Raw genomic sequence first — 22,495 nt, 5'->3', positions numbered from 1 at the left:
AATCTCACAAATCCGCATCTGCATAAAATTAAGTTATTAGATAGTCCTAAATGTGATTGCAATAGCGGGGAGGATGGGGACATCGATCACCTCCTCTTTAGATGCAGCAGATATAACAGAAATAGAGACAAGTTCCTAAAGGAATTGGCAACACATGAACGATTTCCCTGTAGCGTAAAAGTAATTTAGCTATAATGAATCCTGATGCGCTACGAATTATTTACAAATTCATTAGAGGGAATAAAATAAAAATATAGGATGCAGAGAGACTCCATAGTTTCGATTTTAGTTCTTAATTACTCACACAAATACTAAATAACGAAGTCACATTCAGAGACCATTGTGTTGTTCTGGGAAGGTATAAGACAGTACGCAGCGCTCAAGATATCCTTATCTCATGGAAGCCACGAAGCAGAATGTAGTAAAAGAGTGGCAGTCATGATGAAGAAAGAAGTGAAAGAGGCTGCGCTATTCCTCAAATTGTACATTGGGAAAAGATAGGGCTGGTTTTTTCCACCAACATATTGGTAAATTGAGGCGCTAGGAGCCAACTGTAACTGTGAGTATACCAATATGTTGGTTTTTTCCAGCCCTCATAAAATATAATGGGTAATGCGCAAACAAGACCACAAAAACAATTAATAAATAAATATCACAATTTTTCTGTCTAGTTGGGCCACAAGACGAGCTAAGTATTCGCCAGTTATTGCGTTTCTGTTTGTAATCAAATTAAAATTAACTGTTATTCTTCTTACGTGTCAGCTATCAGAAGTTATTCTTGGATTGAATGCATTCGGTTCGGTTTGACCTAATGGGTTCATTTATGGGATGCGTTTAACTAATCTCTTATGTATTTTGTATAATGAATTAAAATTTTTTTTTAAATTGTTTTCAGTTTAAATTAATAACTTTTTCAAATACCTAAATAAACAAACTTTAGAGTAATTGTCTTCCGATTTGGTGGGCCGAAGGGAGGGAGGGAAGCTCACCTGCTCTGTAATATGCCTCCATATGAGTGGATCAGTCTGTATAAATAGGGAGCAGGTATTTCTATTCTCTTCTTTTGGTCTGGCAGCTCTGATTACCCGCTTTGTTCGGCCAGCTGACGATAGATCACCTGTGTTCGCTTCCCAGCTGTATTTATTGTGAGGTACCTCTTCATATTGGTTACCTACACCAGCCACATCATTAGTCGACCCTGAGTATTGCTTTGGTAACTTTAGTTTTCCAATTGGTATTGGATCTTCTTCTACCGCTGAATTCTGGATACTTTCCATCCATTGGCTCACCTCTTCGGTGATACCACAACCACCTACGTGACCTCCTTTAAGTAAAACAAATAATTAATTTTACAAATAATAATAATAATAGCTTATATCTAAACATTAATTTGGTACCTGTTCGGATGTGTCTATAAGGATCTTCCACATCAGACTCCTTGTAGACAACAGTGTGGAAGGAGGCATTGTTATTTTTTGGGAAATATCTGGATGCTTTCTCCACATAATATGACTCGCTTGGAGAGATTATTTTACCCTCGAATACACCATCTAATATGGAACCAAACACCGTGCTCCCGGGTTCACCTGCACAGATTGGAAAAACAAAATTATAATTTTTATTTTCTATTAAGTAATCAGAAAGAATTGCAATCATGTCTAATTTTCCATTTCAACTTTTGAGGTCCTCAGGGTCTGAAAAAAAAAGAGTTTTTACAAATTGGACAGTATGTGCGTGATTTTAAAAAAATAAAATAAAATTGGTACAAACTTCAAATTTGAAATGCAGTTCAGATACACTAACTAACAGGCTTTCAGACAGAATTAGCCAACCATAAGTGCCATTTCAGTAAATCAATACTAAACGATTTCGTGTAATGCCCTTGTTGAGAAGGAATACGCTGTACTGCCAACAGGGTTTACAGGACCTCTAATGTCCTAGTAACGTAATACCTAGGAGTTCTGGTGTGAGCGAGGAGTTGCAGCATTATCTCGCTTCTGTCATTCCTAGATATTAGTAAAGTGACTTCCTTTGCTCACGTCTCAAACATGATGAAGTCCTGTAATATTCAGGAAGTATCTAAATGCTGGCTGAATCCGAATATTAGACGAAAGATGTTTCAAATGAAAATTATATACTTTATCCGCCATAAGTATTATGAGCTATTTTAGAGAAACTTCAAAAAAATAAAATATTGGCAATATTCTTTAAGTATTATTTACTTTAGGTCGTGTCTTCTTCAAAATAAAGTCCCAAAATTACTGCAAGAGAAAGTTGAGAGAGGATTCGAAAAACTGAATAATTTATTACAGCAATATGTATCTAAGAAAATTCAAATAGTGGTGAGAATCACTGGTTACAGTACAATAAGTGTTCTGAAACTATTTCATGACATAATTTACTTAACCTTGATCCAAGTGTGGGAACTAACGAGGTGATTGTAAATTAGTTGCATATTGTGGCCACGCTGGATGTGTTGCAAGCAGTTTAGTGTTTGAAGTTCTGAAGAATCTACTTAAACATTCTTTCCAACAAATATTGTCAAACTTCTGAAGAAAACAGAAAATCTCACACTGAAAATCTCAAGGTATAAACTCCAAATTTTAGTCCGAACAGTATGCAGTTTGAAAAAAGTTTGTACATCATACTTTAAAAAAAAAACATGCCTACCCTAACCCAAACTCGTAAACTTCAGATTATCCTTGAGAGAAGTTTTCCCTTGTATCAAATTGAATATTAAGTTTGCTACTCACTCTACTGGTGCCAACAACCTCAGAACGTCTTCAATAAAAATGAAACGTAATCCTGACTAATGATGGAAAATGAGCAATCTGACTTTGCTAGTCAATCAACCTTCTCATATCTGGAGTTCTTCAACTATGTTTATTCAGACGCGTAAAAATTATAAGAGTTAATAGAGTATTTTAAAATCACTTTTTTTATTTTTTTAAGAATTCAAGGGATTCTTAAAATCTGTTTGTATTTTTGAATATAAAGTAGAAAATAACACGAATGCAACTTTATTTTTAGTAGGATAAAGTAAAAGTGAACTAGGAGAAAGTATGATAAAAACCATTGGCGATTGGTTATAAATAATCTAAGAAGGACAATAAAAGGTTATGTCTAGGTTTTTAACCTTTTGTCAAACAGAAGAAGCAGAAAATTAAAAAACAAAACACATCAAAAGGCTTGACTTTTAAGTTTAGAAAGTTAACAAGTGCCATATTTTTTATTTTTATTTTAAATATGAGTTTCTTTATATATTTTTTACATTAACAGGGAAAGTTCTATTTTCTTAAAAAAATAATTTGGTTACCATTTATAAAAGACGATAGAATAATAGGGAAGGTTAAATAATAACCTTACAACAAGAATGATATTGTTTACAAAAGAAACAAACGAGTTATCAAAACATTATTGTTATGGTGGTAACATCAAGGAAACTAATTATTTATTACTAAAAAATGAAAGTGTTTTTTAACCGTTATGAAATATACAATTGATAAACTGGGAGAAAAAGAAGTAATTTTTGATTAGCCAGAGAGTTTGTTAAAGGTTGACGTCATTGTCGTTTAAATAAAATTATTACGTAAACCAGAAAAAAGAAAATTGGTTATATAATTGGAAAGAAAACTGCGTGGCTTTGCTTCCCAAAATAATTAATTTTTTCTTTTTTGACAAAAGGCGTTTCCAATTTTCAGCAGCTTTCACAGTTAGCAAATACGAAAAAACCATATATTAGTGCGCCTCGCGCGGTGGGAAATCGAATTAAATATCTCAATGTGGAAACTCACAGACTTTTTCTTACAGTTATTTGTATGAAGGAATTTTTCTTTTAATTTCTTTTACTCTAGTAAGAGAAGGGTATTGTAGCCGTGCAGATGTTTTCCCCGTTATGTGATCGATACACTATCTCAGTCCCTCCTCTCACGACCTCTCTTCCATTGTAACTCTCGTAAATGAAAAATCGTAGACATTTCAAATTTAATGATTCGCTTAGAGTACGTCAACAGGGTGCCACAACAATAAACCGGAAGCAACATTTAATTTTTTTTCTCGGACACGTCTTTTTTCAACAATTTTTTTTTGTTTTTAACTTTGTAATAATTATATACAAAACTGTAGATCTATAAATTTTTTTAATGAAAATTTCAAATCAGTTCATTTATGGGTGAGGTAATCATTAGGCTTTCCTCTAAATTGGTATCGAATTTTATCGAACTGATTTCAATTCGATTACTGCTTTTAATACATTTTAATACTCTACATATGTGGAAGAACCAATCTACCGCTTCGCTTTTTGCCCCCAGAGGAAAAAACAAAACACATCAAAAAATCATACAAACAGAAATGCAGAATTATTAAAAGGAAGTTTAATGTAATGATCCTAATTAAATAATTAATTCCACAAAATTAAAAATTAATAAAAGTAGGCCAAATCTGAGGGAAGTATATAGTGGAGATAGTCAGTGTTTCCAACTGTTGTCGAGTTTAAAGTGTAATCTAATGTTGCTAAGTTGGCAAGAGCTCTTACGACCATTTCCTCTTGAATGATTTATCTGTTCTTCCTTTTTACTCACCTTAACGGGGGGGGGGGGAATTTAGTTTATTTTAACCAGCTGGACACACATTTATTACTAATTCTAACTGATAAACATACTTGCGATTTTTACTGAATGTTACGTCCATTCTTTTACAGGAAACAAAACAACTCGGATGACTTCCTCTTTCGAAAATTCTCTAGGTTTTTAACTTTATAAGTTCTTTCAAAGCCCGAATTTCGTAACACATTGTATTGTTGCTAACATTAACATTATGCTCAAGAAATAAATAATTCAAATGATAGTTATTGATCTACAAATACGTAAAGTACGTTAGATGTTTAAAAAAAAAAAAAAAAAAAAAATGGAGGTTTTTAGGAGGGAAAAATCCATTCAATGAAGAAGTAACTTTCGGTAAAAAAATGTTGCTTTAAACTGGGAATTTCAGCCATGCATTTATCCCTTGATTTAACACTATACACCATATTCTGGTGAATAGGACCGAAACGCCACGTCGTACCAAGAACAGTTCTTACGATAAATCAAGCTAGTGGTTTAAATTTGAAACTTGATTGCAACTTTGCTACACTTTCTTGGAGAACTTACTAAATCAGTGAGGTATTGTGGAGCCCTGTTTGAAGGGAATTACCAACAATCAATAACAATTATAAGGAGGTTCAACAATAAGATTGAAAATGAAACTTTGTGAGGGCAGGTAGGGTTCCAGTTTTACGTGGCACAATGTAGACAAGCACCAGTGTCTCTAGACCCTATGTTAGAATGCTGAAGTTACTTAACCTCCTGGAGTCTAACTTTTCACAGTAAGTTATGATTTAATGAACTATTGTCATTGTGTCAATAACCGTTGCCGTTGGGTTGGTATAGAAATGGCCGTGGTTTGTGGCGAGGGGTGGGGGGGGGGAGAAGCAGGTTCAAAAGGAAGGATGTAGCTTGCATATTTCATAATAGACACACACAGTCAGTCTGCCATATCTACCATTCATTCATAGAGAGCCCCACACGTGAGCTGTATAAAACGCTGATCACAACCATATTATGCTCAAAAGATATCATGCATTCAATACCACTACATCACGTCACCACATTTGAGCTCTCATACGTATTTTACACATAATTGCTTTTCTTAATATTCAGTTGGAAACTATCACACTATTTCTTCTCACGGCAATTAAGATGTAGTTGATGAAACACTGGCAGGAAGTAGAAGTGGTAACGGATATTTGGAAGAAGAAGGAGTTCAGGTTCGCGGAATTGTTTCAAGACAGCGATCATTGTATTCTATTGCAAAATAACCTTCTTGGATAAATCTCCTTCTTGAATCTCCTGAAAGGATCAGGACCTCCTCAATCTGAGCTCTATCAAGAGCCTTCAATCTCCACCTTCGTAAACCCATTTTCCTTAAATCCTCTTCGACGTCATCAAGCCATCTAAGTCTTGGCCTACCTCCTCCTCCTCCTCCTCTTCTTCTTCTTCTTCTTCCTCGGCGCTACAGTCCTGAAAGGACCAGGGCCTCCTCAATCAAGGCTCTTCACTGAACTCTATCAAGAGCCTTCAATCTCCACCTTTGCACACCAATTTTCCTTAAATCCCCTTTGACTTCATCAAGCCATCTCAGTCTTGGCTTGATCTCTCCTTCTGACGCTTCCGGGCCATCCATAATAAAAGGCGTTTAGGGATTCTGTTATCCACTATCCATCCTCTCCACACAAGTCCTGCATGACCAACTCAATCTTCCTTTTTTTTTTTAATGCATTCAGCGATGTCTGCTTCTCCATAGAGAGTTTGCAGTTCCAAGTTGGTGTGGTCCCTCGTTTACAGGACCATTTCTAATCCTCGATACTTTCCTTTCCTATACTATCAAGACTGTCCTGTTCTCTTGGGTCAGAACCCAGCATTCGTTTCCATGAAGCACTACCGGTCTTATCAGGGTCTTTACATATGAGAAGCTTCGCTTTTCTAGAAATGGATCTGAAACTTAATATTTTCTTTAATGCGAACAGGCACTTGGTCCCTGCCGCAAGTCTCGCTTTTATCTCCTCAAAGGTTTCGTTCCTTTCTGTGACCAGAGACCCTAAATCTTGGATAAATACAAAAAAATAAATAAATAAAAAATAATAATATTAATATTAAATTTCGTATTGCGTCATTTCCTTTCTAAGGGGTATTAATAGCCAATTTAACTATTCTTTTCTCTTTTATATCCTTATTTTCCTGTTTTACATTGTCTTAAGTTTCGGTGATGGGGTTAAGGCGATGTTAACAAAGAAAAATAGTTTTTTTTTTTTTATCCTTTTATTGAGATTTACACCTGCACCTACAGAGTACAATAAGTAAATGGGATAAATGTATACGAGGTGTGTTCAAAAAGTAACGGGAATTTTTAAATTTCGCGGGTTTGGAGAGTCTGATTGTAAAATTTTTTTTTTTATTATGTTGGTACACATGCCCCTGAAGTACGATAAAATTTTCAGTAATATTCATTGTTTACTTCTTAAGTGGCAGCCGTTAAGGTTAGACGTGTTTTTCGAGCTTGGCGATTTTTGTTTGTTAAAAAAAATGGATCAAAGAATTTGTATTAAATTTTGCGTAAAAAATGAAATAAAGTGTAATAAAGTGTGTGAAATGTTAATAAAGGCATATGGTGAGTCTGCTATGAGTAAAACAAGGATTTACGAGTGGTATAAGCGTTTCCAAGATGGCCGCGAAAACGTTGAAGATGACGAACGACCTGGACGTCCAAGCACATCAACAACCGATGAAAACGTGAAAAAAGTGAAAGAAATGGTTATGAACGATCGCCGAATCACAATCAGAGAAGTCGCTGATGATGTTGCCATATCAATTGGCTCATGCCATGAAATTTTTTCGGATGTTTTGGGTATGAAACGTGTGGCAGCCAAATTTGTTCCAAAATTGTTGAATTTCGAACAAAAACAGCGGAGAATGGAAGTTGCTCAAGAGTCACTCAATGAAGTCGACAACGATGCGGATCTACTGAAACGTGTTATAACAGGTGACGAAACATGGGTTTACGGATATGATGTCGAAACTAAGGCTCAATCGTCCCAGTGGAGGCATTCTGGATCGCCAAGACCGAAAAAGGCTCGACAAGTGCGGTCGAATGTGAAGGTTATGCTCACTGTGTTCTTCGATTTTAATGGCATAGTGCATCATGAATTCTTGCCACAAGGTCAAACAATCAATAAGGATTACTACCTACAAGTTCAACGCCGTTTGCGTGAAGCAATCCGAAAAAAACGCCCGGATTTGTGGCAAAACAATTCATGGATTTTGCACCACGATAATACACCTGCTCACACTTCATTGCTTGTTCGTGAATTTTTGGCCAAAAACAAAACTTTAACGATGCCCCAGCCTCCATATTCGCCAGACATGGCTCCATGTGACTTTTTTCTATTTCCAAACATAAAGAGAACATTAAAAGGCCGTCGTTTTACAAGCATAGATGACATTAAAAGCGAATCGCTGAAAGAGCTGAAAGCTATCACAAAGATCGAGTTTCAGAAGTGTTTCGAGGATTGGAAAAAGCGCTGGCACAAGTGTATTGTATGCGAAGGGGACTACTTTGAAGGCGACAATATTAATGTAGATGAATAAATAAATATTTTTTTCAAAAAACGAAAATTCCCGTTACTTTTTGAACACACCTCGTATATGTAAATAGCGAGGCAGACCATCCAGTGAGGGCCGCCATTAGTCACCCAGTTGGTCACGGGGCTAACGGCGCCTCAGCCGTCTTCGAGGATTGGAGGGTAGCGTAGTTGAAGATAAGTTTGCAGCTAGAGGGTTGTGGGATGAAAAGAGAGTTTTTGATGAAAATTTTTTACATCGGATTTTGGCAAGTTCGGAGATGAGTGGCATTTGTAGATCTGTATGTATTGTGTGTGGTTGCTAATATAGTAGAATGGAGCGTCTACTATGCGGTGGAGTATTTTGAATTGCAGTCTATTGATGTTTGATTTTTTACCTGTTCCGTAAAGTTCGAGTCTGTGTCCATATTGGTGGTGAGAAGAGCTGTATAGAGTCGTCGTTTGTTGTGTAGTGAGAGTTTTGAGCGTTTGTCGAGTAGTCTGGCTAGAAGTTTGTATCGTTTGTTCAGTTCGGTACGTTTAAGTCTCGTATGGGGGTTCCCGGTACCGCACATGGTCGGCTGGTGGGATAGGTGGAAAATAAGGTTATAAAAGAAAAGAGACTGGTACAAGCAGTTTTTATTACAGCTTAAACAGTCAATATTAATAATAAAACTGTAAACTAAAAAAGGTATTATTACACAATACAAATTTATTATAAGCACGCACTTGGTGTGAAATAATCATTTCCGGTTGTAAAAGTGGTGTTTCTGGCTAAAGTACGGTCCCTTATTGGTATCCGAACGTAAGTACATGGCTTGAGTTTCCTGCGATTTTTCAAAAGATACTTAGTATTCGCAGACGTCATAATGTTAACATCCGGTGATGTTCTCTCTCTCTCTGGTAAGCCAGAACTTAAGAGGAAATGCAATATTGCTCCTCACCATTCTTCTCTTTCAACTGTGATGATGGTAATGAAGAGAAAAAACCAAACTTACCAATGAGATGCCCGTGATACAGATGGGAGGTGTCTACTGGTATAGGCCTGCCCGTGTGATCCAACACCTGCAGACGATGGCTGAACGTTGTTGTGTCTCGTTTCATTCTTAATCTAAAGGAACGTCCGTACGCTCTGAAGGAAAACTGTATAGCGCCGACATGGGGAGCGCTTCTCTTGGCACGGTGGTGGGCCGACAGTGTCTCCTCGCGGGAGTACACCGCCTCCTCGTAATGCGATATATACTCGTTCAGTCGATTTGCTGAAACAATTCAAAACAAAAATAATCGATTAAACAAAAAATCGATTAAACCATTATTAAACATGATTATGTGCAGACAGAACACTTATTATTATATCACGTAAGTTCAGAAACTTGAACTCAAATTTTATACTAAAAATCACTACTGTAGTCAAAAGTTTCTTTTATAGAATAAAGAAAGGAGATCCTGCCACTTGAATGGAGACCCCTTTTTAAAAAAAAATAAACTGAACTCCTATCACAAGTCTAGATGAGACTAAACCTGGCCATGAAAACCTCCCTGTAAATAACTATATAATGGCGGAGAAATGTTTAATTGTTTAAACACATGACGTGCGGTGTGCAACGTGACAGTAAGTATGTACCATTTGGAGGTTACACTCTGTTGTGGTTCCTGTATCAGGTGACTGAAAATTGGCGGCCATTTGTTTTCACTGCCTGTTTGAGCGCGTTTCGATTATATAAGATTAATACATTTAGTTTCAAGTTATTTGTGTCACTTCTGTAAATAATCATAACTATTATCTTGTTCTATATCTACTATATTTAATAATATAGTAATAATAATAATATACTTATTTATTTATTTTTCATTTTCATACGTCATAATGCTAGAAGCCTGCCCTACACACGTGTCTATACAGTCGTTGCATCTGATCTTGCATATTAAGTAGGCAGTTTGTTATAGGAGGTTTTGAAATTTATTTTCGGCGTGTATTGTGTGCGAATGGAACATTGTTGATGTCCCTAACTGGCCATTTCCCGCTAGGCCTGTGGAAACAGGAAAACTTGCATAATCAAATCCATCAATACAGCAAAAATCCATTTGCTTGCCAATACATTGCTGCAAACAAAATTCCACATTGCGGAGGAACCCCCCCCTACAAAAGTAAACGCTGACGTCATCGAGGCACTTAATCTTCTGCAAAAATTTCACAACATTTTGCACTCTAAATATATATATATATATTGAGCTTAAAAGCACCACAATTTGAATGGAAATAATAAATCAAATTGACTTCTTCAAAATGATAGAAATTATCCGCTTGATAATCTCAAAAGCCTATTCTGTCTAGATTGATTCGTTTGTTTGTCACGAATTTGTTTCAGTTTTAACGGATGAAAAAAATATCTTTATGGAAAGTGTTCATAATGAAAAGAAGAAGAAGAATAGGGCAGCAGATAAGGGAAATCAAGCAGAAGGAGAGAATAGAATAATCAAGACTGAGAGCAAAGATTTGTGCGAAACAAGACGCAGATTAGGTGATGTAGGATGGAAATTAGAAAAGCAGTATCTTCCTCGTTACTCCCCTATCCCCCGGGGAGTCTGTCCTAGCTCCGTGGAAAAACAAGCTTACTTAAATGAAGCCTTTCTTCCCCTAGATTGTAGATTGTTCAAGACGGGCGGTTCCACCAAAAACAAAGGGGAAGGAACGCAGGCAATATTTTGGTTTTATCACACTACTCCTTTTTTAAACATATCTTTACTGCCAGCTTCTTGAAAAAAAAAAAAAAAAAAAATTAACTAAAGAAAAATATTGCAATAAGTTTATAATACAATTAATAATTTTAAAGATTACCCACCAAGGATGTCCCCCTTAGGAATTGAGTGTTCACCAAACATTAAAATAAGGGTTCGGACGATATCCTTGAACTTTGTCCTTCTAACTTTAGCCACAAAAAAAGAAAGAAAAAAAGAAAGACGCTGGCTGGTGAGTTATGAAGGCCTGAGTGAGACATTGTATTTCTTTTCTTGTTTTCTGTTTTCAGTGACGTAATGGGGGAAGTGAGGGGAAACGCACACAGGGAATAAAGGAAATGTTAGATATTCCCTCCGGGGGGAGGGGAGGAAGTGGCTTTTTTTTTTTTTTGGTCTTTACTTTGTCTTCTCCTTCCTGTTCGTGTCTCATTGTCACTCGAGATAAGTGGGACATAAATCCTTGAGGCGCACCCCGCTTTCCCAAGTCCTGTAGGTGGAGAGTGGATACCCCAAACTATTATAACATACTGGGCGTTTATAATAGATTACCATCTTCTAGAAGAAGATAATTTCATACCTTCACGATGCGCTTCGTCTGGGGGTACAGAGTAAACACGACAATGATGCTCTAACCCACAGGACTGCCGTGGATTTGGTTTTAGCACGCACCGCTTTTCGTCTTAACCAATCCTAATTTCCTTTTTTCTATCGTCCTAAATTGTGAAGTCCGCTGAATTTGAAAACGTGCCAGTCTGTCCTGTTAATGTGTTCGTGTGTAAGGTTCGCATAACATAAAATAACAAAAACAAAACCTGATCCCGAATTTTTGTTGTACTTAAAACCACGTATTCATTTAGTAAGGTGGATTTCCGGAACGGTTTTTCTTCCAAGAATTTAGAATTTTCCTAAACTTTGTAATTCACAATCTATATACATTGTATACAATCAGTATAAATATGAAGAGTATGATGAACTGGTGCGGGAGGAGAGCTACCCAGCGGTAGCACTCTCAATAGGAGAGAGGAGAGTGTGAGGAGGAAAGAGGAGAGATAGGAGAATAATGGCGTTTAGGCCTTCAGACTGTAAGGAAGTCGCGGGGCCACTGGCGATTCAGTCGGCGAGGAGTATTAGGGATGTCAGAGGAAGCGAGAGACTGAGTACAGTCTCTAGTAAGTCTAGTATGAGGATTAGAGCCCTCCCCTAAACATAATATTTTTTTTTAGGAGCGTCAACATCTAAGGTTATTGGCACCCGGAGCTTTTTTCAGTGCACTGCCGGCCTCTGGACAGTGTTCTCTCGTTACAGAGAACACTGTCCACCACCTTTACAGTGAGCTGTAAGAAGCTCCTAGCAAGAGAAAAATCTTTCTCTTGGGTCAGCAGATGGGGATTCGAACCCAGGACCTCCGCGTAGGAATCCAGTACGCTAACCGCATAGCAAATCCCTTCCCTTCTAAACATAATTAATTCCAATTAGGCAATATTAAACACAGGTGAGAAAAACCTGTACCATTTACCCTTGCATGAAAATTTCGTGGAGCAAGTCTTGTAACACACCACCTCTTCCTCCTTTACCCCCCTTGATGTATTTTCTTCGGAAAATCTTTCAAAAAAAAAGTTATGGATATGCATTACAATGGATCACAATTCGGTTGAAACGGAAATCTTTAGCAACAGTTTTCGACAAGATTAAAAAAAAGAAGGAAAAAGATCGATTCAGCTAAATGTCAGCTGTCAGACAGACCCACATTCGATATCGAATTGATTCAAAATTAGAATTTGTGCGATTTTTATTTTATTTTTTTTTTTTTTAAAGAAATCAAACAGAGAGAGAGAGACATCACGTCACAAAACTTATACTTCCGGTTGAAATACAAAATCTGCACCATCATAAAACCTTATATTGGGTATTTAAAGAGGAAATAATAAAGGCAGTGAATTTACTCGGGACTCAGCAAGAGTTCTTCCAACAATTCCTGTCCACCGGAAGTACTACTTTATAGGAATCGATATTTTCAGTACTTTTTATAAAACTTTTACTTGAAAAGACTTCCGATTTAATTTAAACAAGCTGTATGTTAATTGCATCCATGCAGATCTCGAATTTGTGAGGGGAGGGGGCTTATCCCTCACGCACCACGGAAAGGCATATTTATATTGCCTTATAGATCGCAGAATTTCAGAAAATATGCAAATCAACCTTTTTTGTGATGTAGACCAATTCGGAAATCTCATTGCTTTTTCAAACGATAAAATGGGCAATCAATTTTTAACGCTATAAACTGATGGCAGGCAGTAAACCAGCCAGCGATTAATTGCTGACGGTGAATTGCGAGCGATAAATTTTCCTTGCAAAATGTTTTTATACCCAGTAAAACTGGGGCACAATACCAGTTGGGTTCTTTTTTTTTGAACGATTTTTGTTGGAGGGGTTTAAAAATTTTAAGAAATAAGGCACCCCCAATTAGATGATGTTAATGTTTTAATGATTTTTTTTAGGTAAAAATGTACTGTATTCTCGTTTCTGATTGCTGAGACAAAGCTATCTCTTACCTCTTTTAAACGGCCTGCGTCCAATAATGTTATTTTACACCATCGCCCGAGGTTTTCATCTGTTCTTTGGGCTTGGCTTCACGGGAAGCACAAACGCGTTGAAATTCAGTCACGTTCAATGATCACCCATCAAGTTTCGACAATACGTATGATGGCAACGAGAACTTTATTTCCGGGCATATTAGCGAGAACGTTACACAAACCCATGAGTATACCTTTATCTTGATGGTATGCACACTTCTCGTAGCGTAGATTGAAAGGGAAGGAAGAGAGAGAGAGAGTGGAAAGAAGGCATCATCAGAGACGTTTTTCTTCTTCCTCTTCCTGTTCCCAAGGAGCTACAGTCCTATAGTAGGAGGACCTGGACCTCATTCAAGAGAGAGGGTGACCACTCATCTCTATTATGGGCGCCGCCAAATTTTCTACCACCCACCTTTCGCAGATCACATTCAGCGTCATCCAACCATCTTATCCAAGGACGACCTCTAAGTCTAGCGCCCCACGTGTGTCCATATAAAACTTTTCTTGGGACTCGATGATGGGTCATCCGTTCAACACGGCCGAGTCTCTTCAGCCTACCTTTTTTTTTGATACAAGAAACTGTGCCCGGCGGATTCTCCGTATAGTTTCTTGATATCTTCGTTCTTTCGGATCCTTTCGCATTAACCATCAATGTACGCGAAGTGTGGCTATTAAATAACGAGAATATTGCTATAAAACATTTTATTTTAAATTTAAACATATTTAGTTATTATCACCTTCAATATGCACCCCTCCCCTATCCCTACAACGCTCTATGCGAATTTACCATTGTTCGAAACCGTGCTGGAAGTCTTTTACTGTCAGCTCCTGCATGACGCGTGCCGCTTTTTCTTTCACAGCCATCAACGGACTGTAATCGTGTTCCTTTTAATGCAGATTTGACTTTGGGGAATAGATAAAAGTCACATGGGGCCAGGTCAGGCGAATAAGGCGGATGGCCTAAAACTGGGATGTTTTACTTGACTAGAAACGTCGACTTGACAGACAATGCAGTGTGAGCTGGCGCGTTGGCAGGGAGAACCCCGTGACTTGTTCTTCCACAAATCGGGGTCGTTTTTTTTTCCTTACTCTTTCACGGAGTTGAGCAAGCACCTCACCGGTAGTAATGTTGATTAATTATAACCGGATATTTTCATCCGTTTTGGACGTGGAAGAGCGACCCGGGTGGTCATCATCTCCGACGTCTTCTCGGCCATCTTGGAAACGCTTGAACCACTCAAAAACTCGCGCACGTGATTAACATTCATCACCATAAACTTCTTTTAATAAAAGATAAGTTTCAGTAGCGGTTTTACCAAGTTTCATGTGAAATTTCACGACAATTCGTTGCTCTACTACATGTGTAGTATCACATGTTTTCGGCAAAACGAAACTAACACCTCTTACACAAACGACGGTTCCGGTCAGACAGATTTCTCTACAAACACGTGAGAGATGCTGCAATCGAAAGAGAAGGCTTTACTCCTGCACAGCTGTCGGTCGTTAGGATTTGGCGCATGCATAGTTCTTCTGTAGCCAGGATCAGTCTCGTTATTTAATAGCCACACCTTGTACACCGGGCCGTTTTGACTTCTTCTTCTTCCTTTGACCTTGGCCTCCTTAAGCAGATTAGATCAGCCCTCTCGATCTACTGCCTTTCTTCTCCATTAGTGAATCTGCATTTTTTGGAGGTCATCCTCCACATCTTGTAGCCAACGGAGTCGCGGTCCCCCCATTAGTAGTTCTTCAAAAGCTTTGCGTGGGCCTCTCCCACGATCCATTTTCTCTAGGTGCCCCAACCATCTCAGTGGGCTGTTTTTAAGTGAGTTAAAAACAAATGATAAATCGATCCAGTTTACGGTGACACTTCCGGCTATCAGATTTAAACCTCCCCCCCACAAAAAAAGGGGGAATATTGAGGAAACCATTTCTTATAATTTGATGTACCAACGTAACATCAAAGTTTGAACCTTCTAAGAATTTTCGTGTTTTCTATTGGTTACACCACAGTTAATTAGGTCATCAGGTGATGAGATGAAGACTCAAATTTGAGTCCTTCCTTAGCACGAGAATGCTAGCACTTCTTGTCACAAGTTGTAAGAGAAATTAAAGCGGTAGAACTAATTATTGATATTTATATTTATAACCTGAGATCACGATAACCATTAGTGGTGATATACGCGACAGCTGAGTGTGTATGGAGGGGAATGTTGAGTGGGGGTAGAGGGGAAGGTTTGGTGCAAAAAAAACGCATACAATACATGGTAGAGCTGGTTAGGGCCGCATGCCACTTGATTTATAGCCCACCTCTAGTTCCGACCAAGTAGTTCTACATCATCAAAACGGCCCCCCCACTCAAAGGGCCCCATAATGCCACAAACTGTATGTATGCGCACGCACATACGGACTTCTATAACTCCATTCCACACCACTACATTATAATGCATATCGTAAATTATTATTACTTTTTTTTTTGTAAACCGCTAAACTACTTTTTGCACACTATGTGTTCTCCTAGCAGCTCTTTGGCTTCAATTCTGATCGGAAGTGTTGTAAAGCAAACATCTGATATCACTCGCATGGACTCTCCACTATCGAACAAGCAGGACACAAATTACAAAAGAATAACCGGTATACAGACTGGTGATGGAAGACCTCAGCAGAGGAAGGTCTTATACAGGGGTAAACCAATAAGTATTGTCCATAGGCCTACTGTGTATAGTACATCTAAAGTGGAGTTCAATGACGTATTGGCCAACTTCATAGTTTCCACTGTTCTTGAGTGACGTCACTCAAGAACAGTGGAAAATATGAAGTTGGCCAATACGTCATTGAACTCCACTTTAGATGTACTACACACAGTAGGCCTATGGACAATACTTACTGGTTCACCCTGTATAGTAGAGGAACACCCAGCACCACCTTGAAGGCAACTTAATAATAAAAGCATATGACATATTAGAGTACTTCTTAAGCTCAGGAAATCAAGCTTCCCTCTAGTTTAAAAAAAAAAAAAAAAATGGCTGAAAAAGATGTACAAATATCCTGTAAAGTTTTTCTTCCCGTTAAGGATCCAATAATCCTTCTCTCCTAGTTGCAAAATTCTGCCCGTTAATTCAATATCCTGCAGCTATAAACCTGACTAAACCATCATCCCCTTTCAAGTACCCTCCTATAACTCATCGAAATACAGTCAGCTATTCCCTAATGGATAGTTATGGTGATCGATATTAGGGGGTAATCTTTTTGGAACGCTCCCTATTGACTTCTATGTATACTCTGGAACGTGAGGAATCCAAAAAACTTCTGCTGTTTTGATGAAGTGAAGCAAAAAAAAAAAAAAAGAAGAAGATTAATAAATACTAAGACTAAGAGGGGCGATGTTTTGGTATAGTGGTCAAGAGCTTGGCTTAGCATGTAGAAGGTCCCCAGATCGAATCCCGCGTATGACCTACTACTTTTTATTTGTTAAAAAAAATTGTTTATAGTAAAGCATGAGCTTCTGCTGCCCCCCGCCCATGACACCTAGTTGGTAGTTAGACGTTAAGCTCCGCCTGAAAAAATAGGCGATTACCTTACTTTACTAAAACTTTTTATTTTATTTATTTATTTACAACCTGTACATATACATATACAACAAGTAAATGTGTGCTTAATTGAGTTATGGAGGATCCAGCGCCACAAACGGGAAGGCATGCTGAGAGGGGCCAGCCAATGCTGGAACTCTCTAGAGGTTGGAAGGAAGTTTAGGAAATATGTAAAAGGTCGCGGGGCCAACGTCTTTTCAGGCGTCGTGGAGGACTATCAGGATAGGTTGTTGTGGATAAGGCTAGTGCTCTGGCATTAGGATGTATGGTTAGGCCATTATGGAAATTAAGGAAGCCGAGAATGGATTAGGTCATTGACAAAAGGAATATTGAGGTCTGCGTGGAGGGTTAAAGTTTTCTTAAAAGAAAAATTGCCGAGGTAAGTTGAATATAACGACCATCATTTTTGATTTGGATGTTTTTCTCCCTTCACAGCCAATTAACATACGTAACGTGTATGTAAAGTGTGCTATTGGGACAGTTTCCGGAATATTCAATTACGTATGAGTGCTCACAATGGACTTTTGCAAACACTAATTGGCTACATTTTGAGAATTTATAAAAATAAGGATTGGTCACCCTTACGGGGAACGTAACCAATCACAAATCACGCACCAGATCTACTGATTGACAGACTGATGTATTGACAAAAAAAAACAAAAATCCTATCATCATTAAATTTCCGCGTGATTAAAAATGAAAAACGAAAGCTATTTTTAGTATATTATTTCCGGCGGAAGTTGAATGTAGCCTTTTAAATTTCAATGGATATTTATGTAGATAGTGGTGGGTCTAGGAGTTCGGGTACGTTATTATAATATATAAGTTGGGTATTAGTGAGGACGAACTGTAGGGCAAGTTAGGTTGGCAACACTGTAACCAGCTGATTTAGCCAGCCTACTAATGTTGAGCATGTCTACACAAGCGCGAGTATGTGAGCCCCCCCCCCCACTTCCAATGTACCTGCTGCTGCTGGCCTGGCCGGTACGACATACTCTCACCTCTCCTCACCACTAAACAGTGCCCCCGAAATCCAGCCGCTCTACTCCTCTAACCAGCGCTACACTAGTACCTTGTGAGCCCCATTGTTGTTGCTATGTGGTGTCGCCGTTTGCCCATCGTAATCACTAGGCGGGAACTGACTGACTGACTGACTGACATCCAACGTCACCACACCCACACTAATGTTCTTGTGGATTCCCGTAAACCATCACCTTTTGTGACACATCACATCATAGAAGGCATTCTCTCTTTGTTCCATCTTGCCAGTACCATCCCATAAATTTAAAAAATTCTTAAAATCTCTCTACTTACATTTTTCTTTTTTTCACTATTATATTTTCTAAAAAGCATTATTATCATTTAAACATTAAAACCGGTATAGGATCCCGTAGGATAGTTGTACGTTGTAGTTATCGAATAAGAGTTGATCGTCAAAAAGTGCTCGAAAAAAAGTAACGCTGAAAAAACCAAACTTTCTCAATTTTTATTTCTCTTTTTCTATAAAATATAAAATCCCTAAATTTTCTTTAAAATATAGGGCAAATCCTCCTTTATATTATTTTTTTTTTAAATTTATTTTATTTACAATCTGTATAATACACTATACAATAAGAAAATAGGGAGATAGAAGTATGGAGGCGTGAAAGGCAGGAGGAAAGAAACTGCCCAGCGGCAGCACTTTCTACCGAATAGTAATTTTAGGCCTTCAGACTGCGAGGAAGTCGCGGGGCCCACTGGCGATTCAGTCGGCGAGGAGGATAGTCAGGAATGTCAGAGGAGGCGAGAGACTGTACTAGAGGGACTGTATGGAATTTTTGATATTTAGTCTTGGCTAATTGGTGTACGAAGGGGATGTTGAGATCGTTGTGTAGAATTGAGGTTAGTCACCGTAGAAAGGAGCGTCAGCTATCTGTCGGCAGGAGTTTTGATTGAAATGTCCTGTACCTCCTCCTTTATAACTGTAGGTTTCTGCAACAACCCAGATCTAATAGATTTCAAGAAAAAGAAAAGTTGCTGAAAATGAGCAAAAACGGCCAGTTTAAAAATTGTTGTTGTTAGCCTTTTTTTGTAAACAACGTAGCGCCTAAACGTGCCAACGGATTTCCATGAATGAGGTGTCATTCAATTCGAAATTTTATGCACTCTTAGATGAGCCTTTTGAGGGTCAAGACGCTGTACATCGAATGGGAGAGAAGTTAGCCCCATGATGTAAAAGGCCCCCTTCCTTCTAAATTAAATACTCGTATACCCCATAAATCAGTAATTCATTCCCGATACTGATATAATTTGGCTGGACGAAAGGGGATAGAGCTTACTTAAGAAATATTAAAGCGGCGTTCTGCTTTTACACCTACTAAGAGGAAGTTTTGTAATCACTTCAAATTATCGACGCATCTATTGACTTTCATAAATGAAGTGTCACTAAAAACGAAATTTTGTATAGATTTTGATTTTCAAAAGTCTTGACGTTGAACCACTTAAGGAGAAGAGTTTCCCCCACGCAAAGTGCCTTACAAAAACTATTATTTCTAAAATTTCTACAACGTTTAGCCAGATTTTGATAAATATTAGCATGAAAAAGTGAGTAAAGCTTCCCAAACCTGATTCTAAAAAAGCCATAATGCTCTAACACCTACAAAAAAAACAAATGTACTGCAATCACCCATATTCAAAGCATATTTCTACCTTGCCTTTAAGCGAAAAGTACTATAATCGCCGTTAAAATTTTTCTTACATCTCTTAAGTGGTAGTTACGCATTTATAGTTTGTAATTTCGATATTTCCGTACCAATACCATTCTAATTTATTCAAAACGTTATCTCGTAGAGAAAAGTAAGCTCTATAACTGGTATAAATCGCAGTGATTTAGTGACAATAGTTACTGAGATATTTAAGGTTAAATTTCGAAAATTTACAAATAAGTTCAAATTTCGAACCTTTATATCTCTTATTCTATTTATCAGAATTCAATGACTTCTTTACCAAATAGTAGAGAAAAGTAAGCTCTATAAACCGCCGTGTTTTAGTGATAATTGTTACAGAGATATTGAAGGTCAAAATTCGGTGGTTTGCAAATACGTTCAAATTTCAAACCTTTATATCTCTTATTCTATTTATCAGAATTCAATGATTTCTTTACCAAATAGTAGAAAAAAGTAAGCTCTATAACTGGTTTAAAACGCAATGTTTTAGTGATAATAGTTACTGAGATATTGAAGGTTAAATTTTGGAGGTTTACAAATACGTTCAAATTTCAAACCTTTATATCTCTTATTCTATTTATCAGAATTCAATGATTTCTTTACCAAATAGTAGAAAAAAGTAAGCTCTATAACTGGTTCAAATCACAATGTTTTAGTGACAATAGTTACAGAGGTATTGAAGGTTAAATTTTGGAGGTTTACAAACACGTTCAAATTTCAAACCTTTATATCTCTTATTCTATTTATCAGATTTCATTGATTTCTTTACCAAATAGTAGAGAAAAGTAAGCTCTTAAACTGGTTTAAATCACAATGTTTTAGTGACAATAGTTACAGAGATATTGAAGGTTAAATTTTGGAGGTTTACAAACACGTTAGAATTTCAAACCTTTATATCTCTTATTCTATTTATCAAAATTCAATGATTTCTTTACCAAATAGTAGAAAAAAGTAAGCTCTATAACTGGTATAAACCGCTGTGTTTTAGTGATAGTTGTTACTGAGATATTGAAGGTTAAATTTTGGAGGTTTACAAATACGTTCAAATTTCAAACCTTTATATCTCTTATTCTATTTATCAAAATTCAATGATTTCTTTACCAAATAGTAGAAAAAAGTAAGCTCTATAACTGGTATAAACCGCCGAGTTTTAGTGATAGTTGTTACTGAGATATTGAAGGTTAAATTTTGGAGGTTTACAAACACGTTCAAATTTCAAACCTTTATATCTCTTATTCTATTTATCAAAATTCAATGATTTCTTTACCAAATAGTAGAAAAAAGTAAGCTCTATAACTGGTATAAACCGCTGTGTTTTAGTGATAATAGTTACTGAGATATTGAAGGTTAAATTTTGGAGGTTTACAAATACGTTCAAATTTCAAACCTTTATATCTCTTATTCTATTTATCAGAATTCAATGATTTCTTTACCAAATAGTAGAAAAAAGTAAGCTCTATAACTGGTATAAACCGCCGTGTTTTAGTGATAGTTGTTACTAAAATATTAAAGGTCAAAGTTCGGAGCTTTGCAAATACGTTCAAATTTCAAACCTTTATATCTCTTATTCTATTTATCAGAATGCAATGATTTCTTTACCTAATAGTAGAGAAAAGTAAGCTCTATAAACCGCCGTGTTTTAATGATAATTGTTACTGAGATATTGAAGGTCAAATTTCGGTTGTTTGCAAATTCGTTCAAATTTCAATCCTTTATATCTTTTATTCTATTTATCAGAATTCAATGATTTCTTTACCAATTCGTAGAGAAAAGTAAGCTCTAGAACTGGTTTAAAACGCAATGTTTTAGTGATAATAGTTACTGAGATATTGAAGGTTAAATTTCGGTAGTTTGCAAATAGGTTCAAATTTCAATCCTTTATATCTCTTATTCTATTTATCAAAATTCAATGATTTCTTTACCAAATAGTAGAAAAAAGTAAGCTCTATAACTGGTATAAACCGCCGTGTTTTAGTGATAGTTGTTACTGAGATATTGAAGGTTAAATTTTGGAGGTTTACAAACACGTTCAAATTTCAAACCTTTATATCTCTTATTCTATTTATCAAAATTCAATGATTTCTTTACCAAATAGTAGAAAAAAGTAAGCTCTATAACTGGTATAAACCGCTGTGTTTTAGTGATAATAGTTACTGAGATATTGAAGGTTAAATTTTGGAGGTTTACAAATACGTTCAAATTTCAAACATTTTTATCTCTTATTCTATTTATCAGAATTCAATGATTTCTTTACCTAATAGTAGAGAAAAGTAAGCTCTATAAACCGCCGTGTTTTAATGATAATTGTTACTGAGATATTGAAGGTCAAAGTTCGGGGGTTTGCAAATACGTTCAAATTTCAATCCTTTATATCTCTTATTCTATTTATCAGAATTCAATGATTTCTTTACCAAATAGTAGAGAAAAGTAAGCTCTATAACTGGTTTAAATCGCAATGTTTTAGTGACAATAGTTGCAGAGATATTGAAGGTTAAATTTTAGAGGTTTACAAATACGTTCAAATTTCAAACCTTTATATCTCTTATTCTATTTATCAGAATTCCATGATTTCTGTACCAAATAGTAGAAAAAAGTAAGCTCTATAACTGGTATAAACCGCCATGTTTTAGTGATAATAGTTACTGAGATATTGAAGGTTAAATTTCGGTGGTTTGCAAATACGTTCAAATTTCAAACCTTTATATCTCTTATTCTATTTATCAGAATTCAATGATTTCT

The 22,495-nt window shown here is 36.8% G+C and overlaps 1 protein-coding gene across 3 annotated transcripts in view; it reads right to left on the bottom strand.

Moving 5' to 3' along the window:
* The window catches only part of kuz (zinc-dependent metalloprotease kuz), a 144,230-nt gene that overhangs the window by 16,240 nt on the left and 105,495 nt on the right, over positions 1-22,495 (bottom strand). For all 3 annotated transcript variants that reach the window (XM_074116255.1, XM_074116256.1, XM_074116257.1), the window contains 3 exons: positions 9,151-9,411; positions 1,398-1,586; positions 990-1,324 (listed from right to left, as the gene is read on the bottom strand). In XM_074116255.1, the coding sequence (XP_073972356.1) occupies positions 990-1,324; positions 1,398-1,586; positions 9,151-9,411 (785 nt within the window). The remainder of the gene's footprint in view (positions 1-989; positions 1,325-1,397; positions 1,587-9,150; positions 9,412-22,495) is intronic.

This window comes from Rhodnius prolixus, unplaced genomic scaffold (genome assembly GCF_049639745.1).
Source record: "Rhodnius prolixus isolate KJV_2025 unplaced genomic scaffold, Rpr scaffold_13, whole genome shotgun sequence".
NCBI lineage: Eukaryota > Metazoa > Arthropoda > Insecta > Hemiptera > Reduviidae > Rhodnius > Rhodnius prolixus.
The sequence above is the reverse complement of the archived record's forward strand: the minus strand, read 5'-3'. Positions and strand labels throughout refer to the sequence as shown.